This window comes from Phalacrocorax aristotelis, chromosome 2 (genome assembly GCF_949628215.1).
Source record: "Phalacrocorax aristotelis chromosome 2, bGulAri2.1, whole genome shotgun sequence".
NCBI lineage: Eukaryota > Metazoa > Chordata > Aves > Suliformes > Phalacrocoracidae > Phalacrocorax > Phalacrocorax aristotelis.
In genome coordinates, this window is record NC_134277.1 from 66,191,561 (window position 1) to 66,205,189 (window position 13,629).

The 13,629-nt window shown below is 40.3% G+C and overlaps 1 protein-coding gene across 7 annotated transcripts in view; it reads left to right on the forward strand.

Annotated features, from left to right (window-relative positions):
• The window catches only part of GPLD1 (glycosylphosphatidylinositol specific phospholipase D1), a 37,547-nt gene that overhangs the window by 11,312 nt on the left and 12,606 nt on the right, over window positions 1–13,629 (forward strand). For 3 of the 7 annotated variants that reach the window (XM_075083892.1, XM_075083888.1, XM_075083894.1), the window contains 17 exons: window positions 843–950; window positions 1,720–1,762; window positions 1,846–1,985; window positions 2,941–3,006; window positions 3,556–3,679; window positions 4,207–4,346; window positions 5,538–5,724; window positions 6,757–6,867; window positions 7,802–7,876; window positions 8,261–8,417; window positions 10,362–10,503; window positions 11,083–11,182; window positions 11,277–11,370; window positions 11,973–12,149; window positions 12,458–12,618; window positions 12,875–12,901; window positions 12,994–13,044. In XM_075083892.1, the coding sequence (XP_074939993.1) occupies window positions 843–950; window positions 1,720–1,762; window positions 1,846–1,985; window positions 2,941–3,006; window positions 3,556–3,679; window positions 4,207–4,346; window positions 5,538–5,724; window positions 6,757–6,867; window positions 7,802–7,876; window positions 8,261–8,417; window positions 10,362–10,503; window positions 11,083–11,182; window positions 11,277–11,370; window positions 11,973–12,149; window positions 12,458–12,618; window positions 12,875–12,901; window positions 12,994–13,044 (1,903 nt within the window). The remainder of the gene's footprint in view (window positions 1–842; window positions 951–1,719; window positions 1,763–1,845; window positions 1,986–2,940; window positions 3,007–3,555; window positions 3,680–4,206; window positions 4,347–5,537; window positions 5,725–6,756; window positions 6,868–7,801; window positions 7,877–8,260; window positions 8,418–10,361; window positions 10,504–11,082; window positions 11,183–11,276; window positions 11,371–11,972; window positions 12,150–12,457; window positions 12,619–12,874; window positions 12,902–12,993; window positions 13,045–13,629) is intronic. The other 4 variants (XM_075083889.1, XM_075083891.1, XM_075083890.1 and 1 more) reach the window with 4 other exon arrangements.

Consider the following 13,629-nt stretch of genomic DNA (forward strand, 5'->3'; position numbering starts at 1 on the left):
TTGGTATTCCTTATATATATATATTTACTGTTCCCCATTCCCTGCCTTGAAAAACTGGAAGGACAGAAGAAAAAAGGTTTACATATAGGAATACAGCAAGAAAGACTAAATTATTTATCTCTGAAAGGAGTTAATTATATATCAAATAATCAGTGAAAAAGGTTTGCTAGAATATCCTAGCAATTAGTAAAATAACTCAGTTAAGTAAATCTCACTTAGATTTCCATTTAAAATTTTGGTAGTTGAGGATGTTTATGGTTATAGATGCTGTGGAATTCAGACAGCTTTTAAAAGAATAAAAAGAAGCAGCAGTTTTAGATATACAGAGTTTTTTTCTCACAGTTTTTAACTGAAAAAACTCACATGCCTTTTTTCTCTGCTGATAAAGTAGGGCATTTGAGTTGTTTTGTTGAAGTAGGATGTAGTTTATCTAGGTGTAGAAGGCACAGTTCATTAATAAAACTCTGGCACAGCGGTGGGAAACGTCTGTGTGGCTAGGAGTAGATTTGGCACAGTGGAGAGTTTGAGGACATCCTCCTCCAAGATTATGTGACCACCAAGCCAGGGAACCAGCGTAGGGAGTGTGGAAACTCCACGAGCAGTAGCCGTAGGGGAATGGTTCTGCAGGTTACTGAGTTTGAACCTGAACAGGAGGGGTGCTGTGCAGAGAGTAACTGCACCTGCAATCCTGGTCTTTCTGGCATTTGTAAATCTTCCTGACCTTCTGTAGTCTTTTGAAATTTAGAATATTTTAAAGCAGGATGTTGTTATTACAGAAACTGTAATCTTTCATCAGGTGATGTGGAAAAACTCTTGTTATAATACTTTTCTCTCGCTTTTAGGTATGTACCCGTCAAAGACCTAGCAGCTATCTATAGGGAGTTTTATGGAAGAGAGATCATAACTGAAAGCACAATTACTGACTGTACTTACCTGCTGTTTCTCGAACTGTAAGTTGAATAGCTTTGCCTGGGTTTTCGTAAGTGAAAATTTACGAAATTTTACTAAATTCTTTATGATATTACGAAATTCCTACATATGTAGGAAAACTATGATAATCCTATTTGAAATGCTGGCTCAGAAATGTATGAATTGAGGCCAGCAATACAGACTCCCTACTAGACCCCAAAACCAGGTGTTTTAACACCTGAATTTTTTAAATGGCTAGAATACAAATTTGGACTGTTTCATAACTGCTAAATTCATTATTACACCACAGATGCAGCATCTTAGCTACATAATACATTTATGCATTTAATGTGTTTATGCATATTTATGTGAGAACAGCTGTCTCTTCTAGCACCATCGCACTGCGGCATGCTAGCAGTGCAAGTTTAATGTACTGAAGGGGTAGGGTACATACCTAAGCAGATGGCTTACCTACACTTTGTGTAGAACCTTTGAAGTCCAAGAATAATTCAAAAGAGGCTTTTGATATCTGGCAATGTCTGCTTTTGAATGTCCTGAACAACCTAGCTGTATCCTTTATTTCAGTTAATTACTAATAGTCATGCAGCATTTACAAACACTGTGAATCCCTCCAAATTAAGGGCAGCTTTAAGTTAAGATCATTACTCCTCACATTACAGCTTCTAAAAATATAGATTAACAGCCAACAAGGAAATGTAATGACTTACATAGTATTTACCATACAGAAGCCTTGAAAAGAGCTGTTTAAATAATTAAATGTTATTAAATGAAGCAAATTTGTTTCTGAAGATTTTTTTTTTCCAGGCATGGAGAAAGGCTTGCAATTGCCAAGGTTAGTTTTCTGTTTTCTTTATAAAAATTAATATATAGTTTGAAAACAATGTAATCCCCCTAAGTACGTTGCTTGTCTCTTAGCTTTTTCCAACATATGCTAGCAAATCTCCATTCCTGGTGGAGAAGTTCCATGAGTATTTCCTCGGAGGAGTGGATGACATGGCTTTCTGGACAAACAATATTTTTGATGCGACGAGCCACATGCTAGAGAATGGAACCAGGTATAGCTACGTTACCTGCGATATGAAATGCTGTAGTCAAGGTCTGACACCCATTTAATTGTTCTTCTGAAGACAGGTGCTTTCCTGGAAGAGGTGCTAGGCTTTAAATCCTCACTTGGAGAAGGGGATTTCTGTGGCTGTCTTTTACCCAGGTGCACAGGATTACACAGGCCTTGAGTTTGTATTTGTTACATGTTCACACTCCTTTCCCCAGGCAAGGCTGGGAAAATTTTGGACATTCTTAAAGACATACCCAAGGGCATGCTTAAATGTTGTGTAGCCATGCCCTGAGGTTCTGCCTGGCCTGGCAGTCTGAGCTGTGGTGTCACCTTCTGGCTGCTGTCATCAGCCAGCAAAGATGTCCCTTCCTAGAGGAGGGCAGATATTGCCTTCAGACACTGAAGACAGATAGGATTAGAAAGAGTAAAAGTATAAATTCTGGTGTTGGAAGTTCAGGCTTGTGCTCAGAATATTGTATTTTTTATGGAAGTTCTGGCCCTGTACTGCTCTGTTACAAGTGTAACCTTACGGTAAATAACTTTATAAGACTAACAGTGGCAATTAATCCATCCATTTATATGGAAAATATCACTGCAACTATTTTGGGAAATGATGTCTGAAATACAATATGGCATAATCTGTTGTGTTCTTTGTTCCAGAATGGCACTTTCATTAAAAGATTAGATTATTAAAATTAGCAGGACATGTTACAATAATTTTCCTTTAAGAGTTATGTAAGGACATGTGAGATTCATTTAGAACCTAATCAAGGTCATTGAAATAAATATCAAAGGGGTTTCTCAGGATTATAATGATGTTTCTGTTTTGAATAAGGAGGGTTTCTAGAGAAGACTGATGACTTCTAACAGACAAATCAGTAAGGATGAGAGTTGTATTTTTAGTTTCAATTCCATTGTGGGAAAATGTTTGAAATGCATTCTGCATATTTCTTTAGTGGCTGCTTCCTGCCTGAGAACCCTCTGTTTATAAACTGCACAAGGGAGCACAAGGACAGCTATGTGTAAGTATAGCTCTGAAGGTTCAAAGATTTACTGATGAGAGTCCTCCAATAATGTGGACAGTGAGCTGTTGAAAACTAGAGATCATCTGGTTTATCTTTTTGTGTGTGAATTTGAGATTCTCTTAACGTCAGTAAAGAAGCTTTGCACAGGGGCACTGTGCACAAGAGAGGCTTTTACCTTCCAGCCCAAGGACAAGAATACTTACCTAGCTCTTGAAGTGTTAAGTGTTCACGCATTATTTGGTTGTCGCTTTTTGTTCCACTAATCATGAAACTACTGATTCGTGTTTATCCTTACCATAGCTAAATTCTCTCCTGGTTTATGTACAGAAATATGGAACTCAGCTGTTCAGAGCACAAGTCTGTGTATTCCTCTAGCAAACATCTCAAGAGAAAACAGCTTAATTGGTATTCTTGAGAACTCCCTTTATATAGGAGAAGTAGCCACCCGATTGCATGCAATATGATTGCTTCTCCTAGCTTTGTCGTAAAATACTCAAGCCATTAATTCAGTTATATTAATTGTTATTACTGCCTTCTTTATTTTAGCAGAAATAAACAATCAAAAAATGAACGTCACAAGAACACGACTTCTTTGCTTTCAAAAGCTCTTGAAAAGAATATAAATTATACAGAGAGGGGAGTTCACTTCAACATACAACCTTGGGCAACAGTAAGTGAGAAGTGACAGACATGTCAGGTAAAATTCAGCTCTGTATAAAATTGTTTTCATTTCTGTCTGAGATGCTGCACAGTGGAGCAGGATCTCTGGATGTTAACAATATCCTGTGACTTCACAGAGATTCCAGCAGCCACTGTTAATCTACATATTCATATGTACATAGTAAATATTCAATTTTTACACTTTGCTCATTGTATAGCGAAGTTAGAACACATCTTGCAGTGCCAAAAATTACAAAATACGTCTTTAATACTTACACTTTACAGAATCATATGATCGCTTTTTGGGGTTAAGAAGTCCCAACAGAGCATAGCAGCGAAAAATTAGCAGTGCTCCGTTTAGAGCATACAGATTTTTGTCTCTTTCTAGAATGGTGCTTATGACATGAGTCAGAGTCCACTTAGATCAACGTGGTGATTGCCACTGTTGGTGACTTGGTTTTGAGGTGCTCCATACTGTTCTAGAGTTTCAGCCTGTGTTTTAACCGTTCTTTTGTCTCTGTATTATTTTTATTTCAGAATTCCCTTGACCTGATAAACCGTGCTTTTGCAACTAATGTCTGGAGACCATTAGCAGCTACACATCAAAAGTCTTCTAAGTACATCTCCAAGCCAGCAGCTTCATATTTTCTGACTTCACCCTATGCTAGACTTGGATGGTTGGTAATATTTTTCTTCCCACCTTCCTCTTAATTTCTGAAAATTTTGAGTAGCCACCAAAATATTTGTGTTTATTCTTTGGGTGCTCTTAAAAGGTGACAGTCCAAATCAATTACTGATGCAAATCTGGCTGAATGGCTCATATTGACTGGCCAGAACAACAAGTTAATCCGTAAGACCTTTCTTTCAGATGTTGGCATAAGCTTCTTTGTGTCAGTACTGAATAAAATGGTATCAAGAGCAAAATTTCCATTCAGATGTGAATTCTACTCAGACAACCTCTTTCTTCGGAAGGGTTGTCTTGTCATTTTTTTACATTCTGTCCTTAGTGAAAGAGCTCAATGCTCTGTGTGTGATCAAGCTCAGAATGGAAGGAACCAAAAGTAGGATCAACATCGGCTCTAGTTCTGAACAGTATAGGAACGTTGTTACCCTTTTTTTGTTATTGGTTGGTGTTTGTGCAGAATTAATTGTCTGTCTTGAATTGATCACTGATGTCTTGAGCGTTCCTGGAAACACTACAACACTAGTAGGGAGTTCAAAGATATATTCAGGACAGAAAAAGAGGCATATTCTCTCTCCTTGCTAGAGAGATCCTAGCTTTACCTGTGGCAGGGAAGAGTCATGAAATAAATTTGCGTTGCTGTTCATCTTGCTTTATTGCTTCTGACTCAAAATTTGAAGATTCAGTTCTTGGAGTTTACTTCACACCAGCCAAATGAACAGTAGTTAGTTCTTTTCTCTCCACATTCCCTCTCTAAACTCCAACATGTTACTGAGACCTGTGATCCCTTTGCTTATCTACTGTTAAGTCCATTGATTAAATCAGAGGTTCGGTTAGAAAGATATTTAATTTCATCATTTGTATTCTGTGTCATGTGCAAGCAGCCCTTTTTCATGCTCCTTGCTCTGATTGCTCTCAGGTGCCTCGTGTCAGTAAGTAAAAAGCAGTTCTTACAGATTTCAGCTGCATTCATGGAAGGTGAATCTTCAAGGCTCTGTTTTTATTTAACTCAAGAAAATGAAAATCAATTATATAGTGTGAAAAATGCTGTGTAGATTTTCAGAAAAATAGGTAGGGAAAGGCAGGTCTTGGTTTACCTGAAAGAAGTAAAAGTATTCATTTTCTGCTGTTGCTGTGGTAGTCTGGAAGCTAATGCTACTATTTTGTTGACCCCCTTGCTGTACAGGGCAATGGTCTCAGCTGACCTAAACCAGGATGGATATGAAGATCTGGTGGTCGGAGCACCAGGGTACAGCACACTGGGCCACGTTCAGATAGGACGGGTGTACGTGGTCTATGGCAAACAGTCAGGTTTGCCGCCAGAGGACATGGATCTAGATGGGAAAGCTGACCAAGTACTACAGGGTCATCAGGTGAGGGGTCAAGTCGGATGTTTGTCACTTATATTTTTTTGCCTGAAAACGTGGTAAATTTTGACTGAGCAACAGTATCATTAATACATACGAGGATTATTCCTGAAATGCCCCTTCTGGTAAAAGGATGTCATATGCTTTTCAAGAAAAATAACTGTTACTTAAGTCACGAGAACAATTACAGCAATGATGATCTGTAGGTTCACTTTTATTACTGTGCCAGATAAGTGGGTATTAGAACATAAGTTGCCCTTGAATAAAACTGAGGTAATGTCTCTGTAAGTCACAGTATAGCTCATTCAGGTCCCTGCATTTAGGAAAATATTCTGATTTTTTCTTCCTTTTTCATCTAAAATTATTAATTCAACGTAAGTTTCAATTCTCTTGAAGCTATGTTTTTTCGCTAATTGATAACTTCTCAGAAAAACATTGTTTGTCTTTACTAAGAGTACACATTATTTTTTAAAAAAAAAGAGAAAACTATGATTTGGCATGATGGTGACTGTCTTGTAACTGAGAAGCAGGATCAGATAATCTTTTTGGGTAATAAAGACGATCCTCTGTAGAAAATGCCTTTATTCACAAAGAAGAGAATAGAGAGATGAGATAAATTTCCTTTTAATCTGTTCCTGTGGTTATAAACTGTGGAGTAACAGCTGCTGTCTCCTTACAGAGTGTTTTAGTGCTTCACAGCTGTAATGCTGTTAACGGGAAATAAGCTTAACAGCAACGGTGCACTAGGCTCAGAAGGGGAAACAGCAAAGCAGCACCATATTGCGTTCAGTTGTCGTACACTTTAGCACCTCCACATCCTCAAGCAGAACGGTTGGCTCTGGGTTAGTGTATTAGTGTAATAGTTATTACTTGGGAGAACAGTGACGCTAAGAAAATCTTAAGATTTGTTGGGATAGATTTTTGTCATCTCTGTGTCCGTTTCTTCCCTGTGCTGTGATTGCAAACGTGCATTAGGTTTTGATGGTTTTGTCTTGAAAATGTCTGTTATTTTCATGAGAGCAATCCCTCTTCTTTTAGCCTTCAGGAAGATTTGGTTCTGCCTTGGCAGTCCTGGACTTCAATGAGGACGGGGTACCAGATCTGGCAATTGGAGCACCTTCTGTGGGATCTCAGTTTCTAACTTACAAAGTAAGTGACACACATGGGTTTGTTGGCTTTTTTTTTCTCTCCAAACAGAACATTTTTGTCGATACATGTTTTTTGAACAGTGAAGTGAGAGAATTTCTGTTGTTGCTCAAAGTGACATTGTAATTTAAACACAAAGGTTTGTGAGTACTTTGACCAGAACAGTGACAGCTAGCTGCATTTCTCTCAGGGGCCTTTTTGTACATTAGAAATCCAAATCGGATTGCAGCTTTGCAGCACTGATGTGCTGGAAATGTAAGGAGGAGCCATTCATGAAATACAGGTGTACCCTTTTTATTTAGGAACAGAGAGTCTGGAACAGACCTCATGGGTCAGTGAGCCTTGTCACCTGCTGTCACAGGCCAACAGATGATATCTAAAATGTGATATGAACATGGACACACTTGCTAAAATAATCAATTTACAGAGGCTTAATGACTTGCAGCCTACCAGATAAGTCCATGTAATGGTCCCTGAGTATTTTCAGCCCACGCAAATTGAGAGGCAAAATGTCTTGGTTTAAACAACATCCATTAAGCTTAAAACTCTTCAGAATTTCAGATACTAACTTAGATGCCTAAATAGGAATTTAAATGCTTTTATGCAGACCCACTAGCTTGGAAAATTGCATGCATCTGTTGTGCCTGGCACTGTGTGCCACTGCATTAAATAATAATTAACAAAATATGAGCCACCTGAATGTGTTCTCTGTACTTCTCTAGTTTGTTCCCTGGTTATAGCAGTACACGTTACAGCATGGGTACTCTTAGGTTTGGGGTGGAAAAGACAATATTATGAGAAGGCTCTGATAGGAAAAATGCAGCTGTATTAATAGCCCTTGCAGAACTGTTTCACTCCCTGTGCTTTGTCTTGAATTTCATACCTGGTGCTGACATGCAGACGCTCTCATCCTGTATTTGCTTTTCCTGCTGTTTAGGGTGCTGTGTATGTCTATTTTGGCGCTGAGGGAAGAGGCTTGGCATCTCAACCAAATGTGACCATAACTTGTCAGGTATATTGATCAGGGTATGCGGGGCTACACAAGCCGGAGGTGAGGTAAAGGGGAAAGGGGCCTGTGGGCTTAAAAAAAGAACGTTAAAATCAAACATCTAATTGCAAGGGAATTTAGACTGATGGGGACAGTACAAGCAGGTGCTTGCCTGGGTTGGTTGTATGTGGGAAACACATTTGTACTCTAGTGCAGGGGAGGCAGCAGGGTGAACAGAAAGATGCATAGCCCTCCAAAAAAACCCCAAGAAAACAAAACTGAAGTCAGGGAGTGGGAGGGTAATTTGGTCAGAAGCAGACAAAGGTAGCTCTTCAGAAGTAAATTGCTCTATTTTGTTACAGAACTGGTGGTTTCAGTTCCATTTCAGGCTTAAACTGTTTATTGCAGTATTCCTACTGTAATCTTGGCTGGTCCATCCTGGCAGCTGATGTGGATGAGGATGGAAAAGCTGATCTGGTTGTGGGCTCTCCATATGCTCCTGGTGGTGGGCAGCAGAGAGGATTTGTTGTTGCATTTTACTCTTATTTCAACAGGAGTGATGAAGGTAATATTTATTAATCCTCCCATATTTTATGTGACTGTTCATTTGTTCCTAATTAATCATGGGATAATTCAGGTTCAAAGGCGTCTCAGGAGGTGTATAGTCCAGCCTCCTCCTCAATAAGGGGACAGCTATGAAGTCAGACCAGACTGCTCAGGGCTTTATCCAGTTGAGTCTTAAAAAATTCCAACGACAGAGATTGCTCAGCCACTCTGGGCAGCTGTTCTACTTCTTGGCCGTCCTCATAGCGATAAAAATCTCGTGTTACAGCCAGTATGACCCTCTCTTGTTTCAGCTTACGGTCATTGTCTGTTGTCCTCCCACTTCCATGCGTAGTGAAGCCAGAGGCACAGAAGGGATTAAGTACATAGGGAAGAGCCTGGCTCTATCTCCTCGTTAACCTCCTCATAGGTACTGGAAGGCAGCTGTTAGGTCCACTCAAAACCACCTCTTCTCCAGGCTGAATAAGTCCCAGTCCCTGCTCAAAGTACAAGTGCACCAGCCCCCAACTATCTTGGAGGCCCTCTACCAAATTTGTTCCAGTTTATCAATATCTTTCCTGTTTTGTGGGGTCCAAAACAGAACAATGTATTATGGGAGTGGTCTAGGGAGGAGTAAAGGGGGAATAATCACTTCTCTCAGTCTCTCTGCCGTGCTTCTGCTTACATAGCCTGGGATGCTGTTGACCACCTCTGCTGTCAGAGCCTCACCTTCAGCTCTCTCTGCCCACCAGGATGCCCAGGACCTTTTCCACATGGCTGCTCCCCAGCCAGTCTGTCCCCAGCCTGTATTGCTGCAAGGGTATCTTCTTCCCTAGGGGCAGGGCTTTGCTTTTGTCCTCACTGAATTTTGTGAGGTTCCTGTCAGCCTGTTCCTCCAGCCTGTCTGGGTCCCTCTGAATGGTAGCACCGCCCTCAAGTGATAGCCGCCCCCCAGGCTCCTGTCTTCTGCCAGCTTCGCGAAAGGGCACGTTGTTGCCTTCTGCAGATCATTTGTAAAGGTGTTTAACAGGATGAGTCCAAAGATAGACCCCTGAAGGCACTCCACTTGTCACAGGCATTCAGAGTGTGACCCACCAACCGCTGCCCTGTGAGGGTGGTCATCTCAACCAGGTTTTTCCTATCATCTGGTTGTCCACCCAGACTGCAGTGTCCAAGCTTGGATACAAGAATGTTGTGGGAGACAGCATTGAAACCTTGCTAAACCAATGGATCCACGTGTGTATTAGTGATACCAGGGCAGACTCACTGGTCTGCCTTGGAAATTTGCAAATGTACCTCAAAAGGGGAATTTTTATCATTCTGTATGCTCCTTCGTGTGGCTAAAGAGGAATGCTGCAAGTGAATACAGCTGATGAGTACAGGTGATGAGGATTGTTGTGAATGAGGGAGGAAAGGCCACGTATGGAGCTAAAGAAAGTTAATAGGGGTTGGGCAGGATACACAAGTATTCAGAGTTTTGTCAGAATCATGTAATTGAGATTTTCAATAACACTTAATTTTTGTAGCTTATTCTACTTCATGTAAAATTAGAAACCACAAGGAAAACGGGTTTTCAAAACACTGCTGATTGACATTTTTTCAAAATCAAAACACAGAATGAATTATTTGAATTAAAACCAGAATTATTTGAAGGCCCCATGCTCACAATCCTTGAAAACAGTTTCACTGTTGTACTATCCCTGCGAAGGAGTCGCTGGTTTAGGGCAGGCTTGACTGATAGCTTTCACGTACTTTGTGTAGGCTGTTGCAAGGATTTAGAAGGAGGCTGTGTCAAATAAAGGCTTTCACCGGCCAGTACAGTTGCAGTCTGAGCAAGTGAAGTTAGCAATAACTGGTACCATAGCCATGGACCATGTAAACTTGCTTATAGACACTTGCTGTTGTAGGACGGATTTTCTATGCCAGGGTACACCAAAATTTCATTCCTATTTTTCTGGTCTGTCAGGACTTCTGTCAGTAGAGGATGCCAACTGGATGGTGAAGGGGGAAGAAAACTATGCTTGGTTTGGATTTTCACTTGACAGCTGCCAGCTGGAGAACGTAACGTTGCTGCTGATTGGTAGCCCGATGTGGAAGAGTTATGCTGGGTGTGTTGCATGTGACAGCTTGCTCTCTCCTCCATTTTTCCCTACTTCTACAACAGTTAAGATTTGTAATAGATTAGACTTTCAGCTTTTCTGGAAGTTTCCTCTTTGTCCTGCTTAGAATATTTCTATTAAATTCATATTTTTACGCCTTCATCCTTCCTCATGAAGGGGAGGGGGGGAGTGTCTTTAGAACCTTTATAGAGAGGGTCTTTGTTATTTAGAGACACTTAAGAATTTGTTGGGTTTTCTTTGGGGGAGAAGGGGGCATAAAAATGCTAACAGGTACACATGCCTAAAATAATCCTGTAGAAAGTGCTTACTTTAAGATAGCATTTTAAAGGCAATCCGAACACCAGAATATATTGGGTGATAAAGATGTTGATAGACAGATCAAGTCTGTGCCCTAAATGTCTTGTAACTGGTTAGAACAAGCATGGGAATTACAAAAATAGATTTCTAGAATTTGGCAGCCAAAGTTATTCCCAACAAAAAGGGGGAAATAATTTAAGAGGACCAATCCTAGCTGAATGTACAAAAATATGTTTTTACGTACAAATATATTTTGCATTGTAATTCAAGCGGCAATCCCTTCTCATCGGATGTCAGACAAAGTGTTGGGAAGGTGTATGGGTATAACCCACCGAGCACAAAACACTGGTTTGCAGTAACTGGAGACAAGGTAGGGCTTCTTCTATAGTATGGGGCCTTATGAATAATTTGAAATAAAAGTGGCATGCTGTAGAGATGACATAGGTCTTCTAAAAATCTGACAGGCGATGGGCAGAATGGGTTTGTCTCTGGCCAGTGGTGTGATGTCTGTGGCTGGGATCACAAGGACAGTTTTGGTGGTAGGCGCACCTACTGCAGGTATGTCCTTCTGAAATCTGGAAACCATTTCTGTTTTGGGACGGTTGTTTATACAAGGCCAGAGGATGGATACAAAATTAAAAGTTAGAATTCTAAGGGACCTCTTAATTTCCACATAATTAAAAAAAAAAAAATAGAATCACTGTAATCACCTACAAGTGCCTTACTTGTAGAGTCTTCTGTACTATGCCTCAACTTCAGTGGGGTTTTTCCTTCCTTAAAATTAGTTTAGCAGCATTATTACCTTGCATTATTTATGTGGCAGTGATTTGCTGGTATATTTGCTAGTATATTTCTTGGAATTAAAACACCACAGTATTTTGTCCTTACGCTGGCAGTAGGTAGGTAGTAAGGAATTAGGAAAGTCAAAACGTAGAACTCTTGTCTTTAACTTGAATGCATTTTCCCCTGATGCTATTGCTAAGAGATTGTTTCTATGCTAATTAGCATGAATGCTATATAAAGTTTCATCTTATTCATAAATTATATTAATTTTGTCCGTGTTATGTAATGCCGGTATTGTCTGCTGTCGGTGTATTGCAAGTACTAAACCCACGTTCCTGTGCCTCATGCTCAACTTCTCTTACTTCTTCTTTTTCCAGATAGCCTGTCTAGGATTTCATTTATATCCTCAGTGCTGCACCAAGCTGGACTGGCTCTGGTATACGACCTGACAGACAGCACCAAGCCTACTTTGCTCAGCACATTCAGCGGGGACAGGAGGTTTTCTCGCTTCGGAGGAGATGTATATTTAAGTGACCTGGATAATGATGGACTAGGTAAAGCTTGACGGATCTAGATCAGAGGTGAAATGTTTTACTTTTGCCAGTGGGAAGACTGGTCACCTCCATATTCATACAAGTGCTAAACACAGTGTGCTCCCTCAACTGGCTTGTACACGTATTCCATCGTGCCTTGTGGGGAGGGAGCTCTAAAACCCCAAGCAACTTAGTCATTGAAACATTTTGTCTGTCACCATTAACAGGAATTGTGGCACCCAGAGGAATGTAAATGCCAACTCTTCTCGTGTTTTGGTTTAGCATCGTTTCACTTCTGATGTGTTATGTCATCCTTGTAATATTTGCAGATGAAATGATTGTGACATCCCCACTGCGAACTAACAGTATCACCACAATACTGGTTGGTGGGGCAGCTGGCCGTGTTTACATTTACAGTGGAAAGCAGGCATCCTCAGGGAATGTGACAGGCCACTGCAAATCATGGATATCTCCCTGTCCTGAGGACTGGGTAAGAAAACATACAAGTGAAATCAGGACATGAGGTCATAATGACAGCTAATTAATTACCTCCAGTACAAGTAACTGGTGCATTCTGACTTGGTTTCAGAAAACAGGTTACTTATGTTTCTGAATCTGTGTGATTTGGCTCCTCCTGTTCTTGAATTACTTTGCTGTTGAGGAGCCAGGGTTATTGCACTAGTCTTCTACTCTCCTAGTGTGGTTCTCGCCTCTGACTTCTTCTTGTGTTTTTTTCTTTTCTTCAGGCACAGTATGTCCTGATTTCTTCTGAGGTAAGTAACTAGAAAATCAACTACTGAGAGAAACTAAGAAGTCCCACTTCAAAACAAAAACCAGCATTTTAACAAGTGATGCTATTTTACAGGAACTATCAAGATTTGGGAGTTCTGTTATTACTGTGAAATCTGAAAGAAAGGTGAGAAAAATTCCTGTGGTTGGTTGCTTCGTAACATCTTTTTACCTCACTTGCATATAATAACCAACACCTCACATACAAATCTTACTCATTTGCAGAAGTCTTAAGTGCTTTACTTAGTTAACTAAGTTTTCATTTAAGTCACTCTCTGAACTGATAATTAAAACCATACCATTTTATAGGTGGATGAACTATGGAGTTGTCAAAATTTTGGCACCTGGCACCTGACACCTGAATTGAAAGAGATCACTCTAATACAGCCCAAAAATGAGGTGTAGGTGCCAGCTGGCTTTACCGTTCCTGCTGACCTGTATGCAAAGTGGGTGCTCAGCTATGGGGTGAATCAGGCACTGAGCCACCCCTCTCATTTAATATTTACAGACTCGCTGTCCTCACTGTCACTGGCAGGGAAGGCTGTTTGTATGTCAAGTATTTCCAAGCATAGAGAGGCCCAGCTCTTACCTGAATGATTTTGGCTGTTTTTGTGTACCTCTTTTTCTTTGTTTCCCTCAGATGCTTGTTACTTCTACCAAAAGTCAATCCCTATGTTTGTATGATGTGCTGAGGGACCCTTTTGTCAGCTTG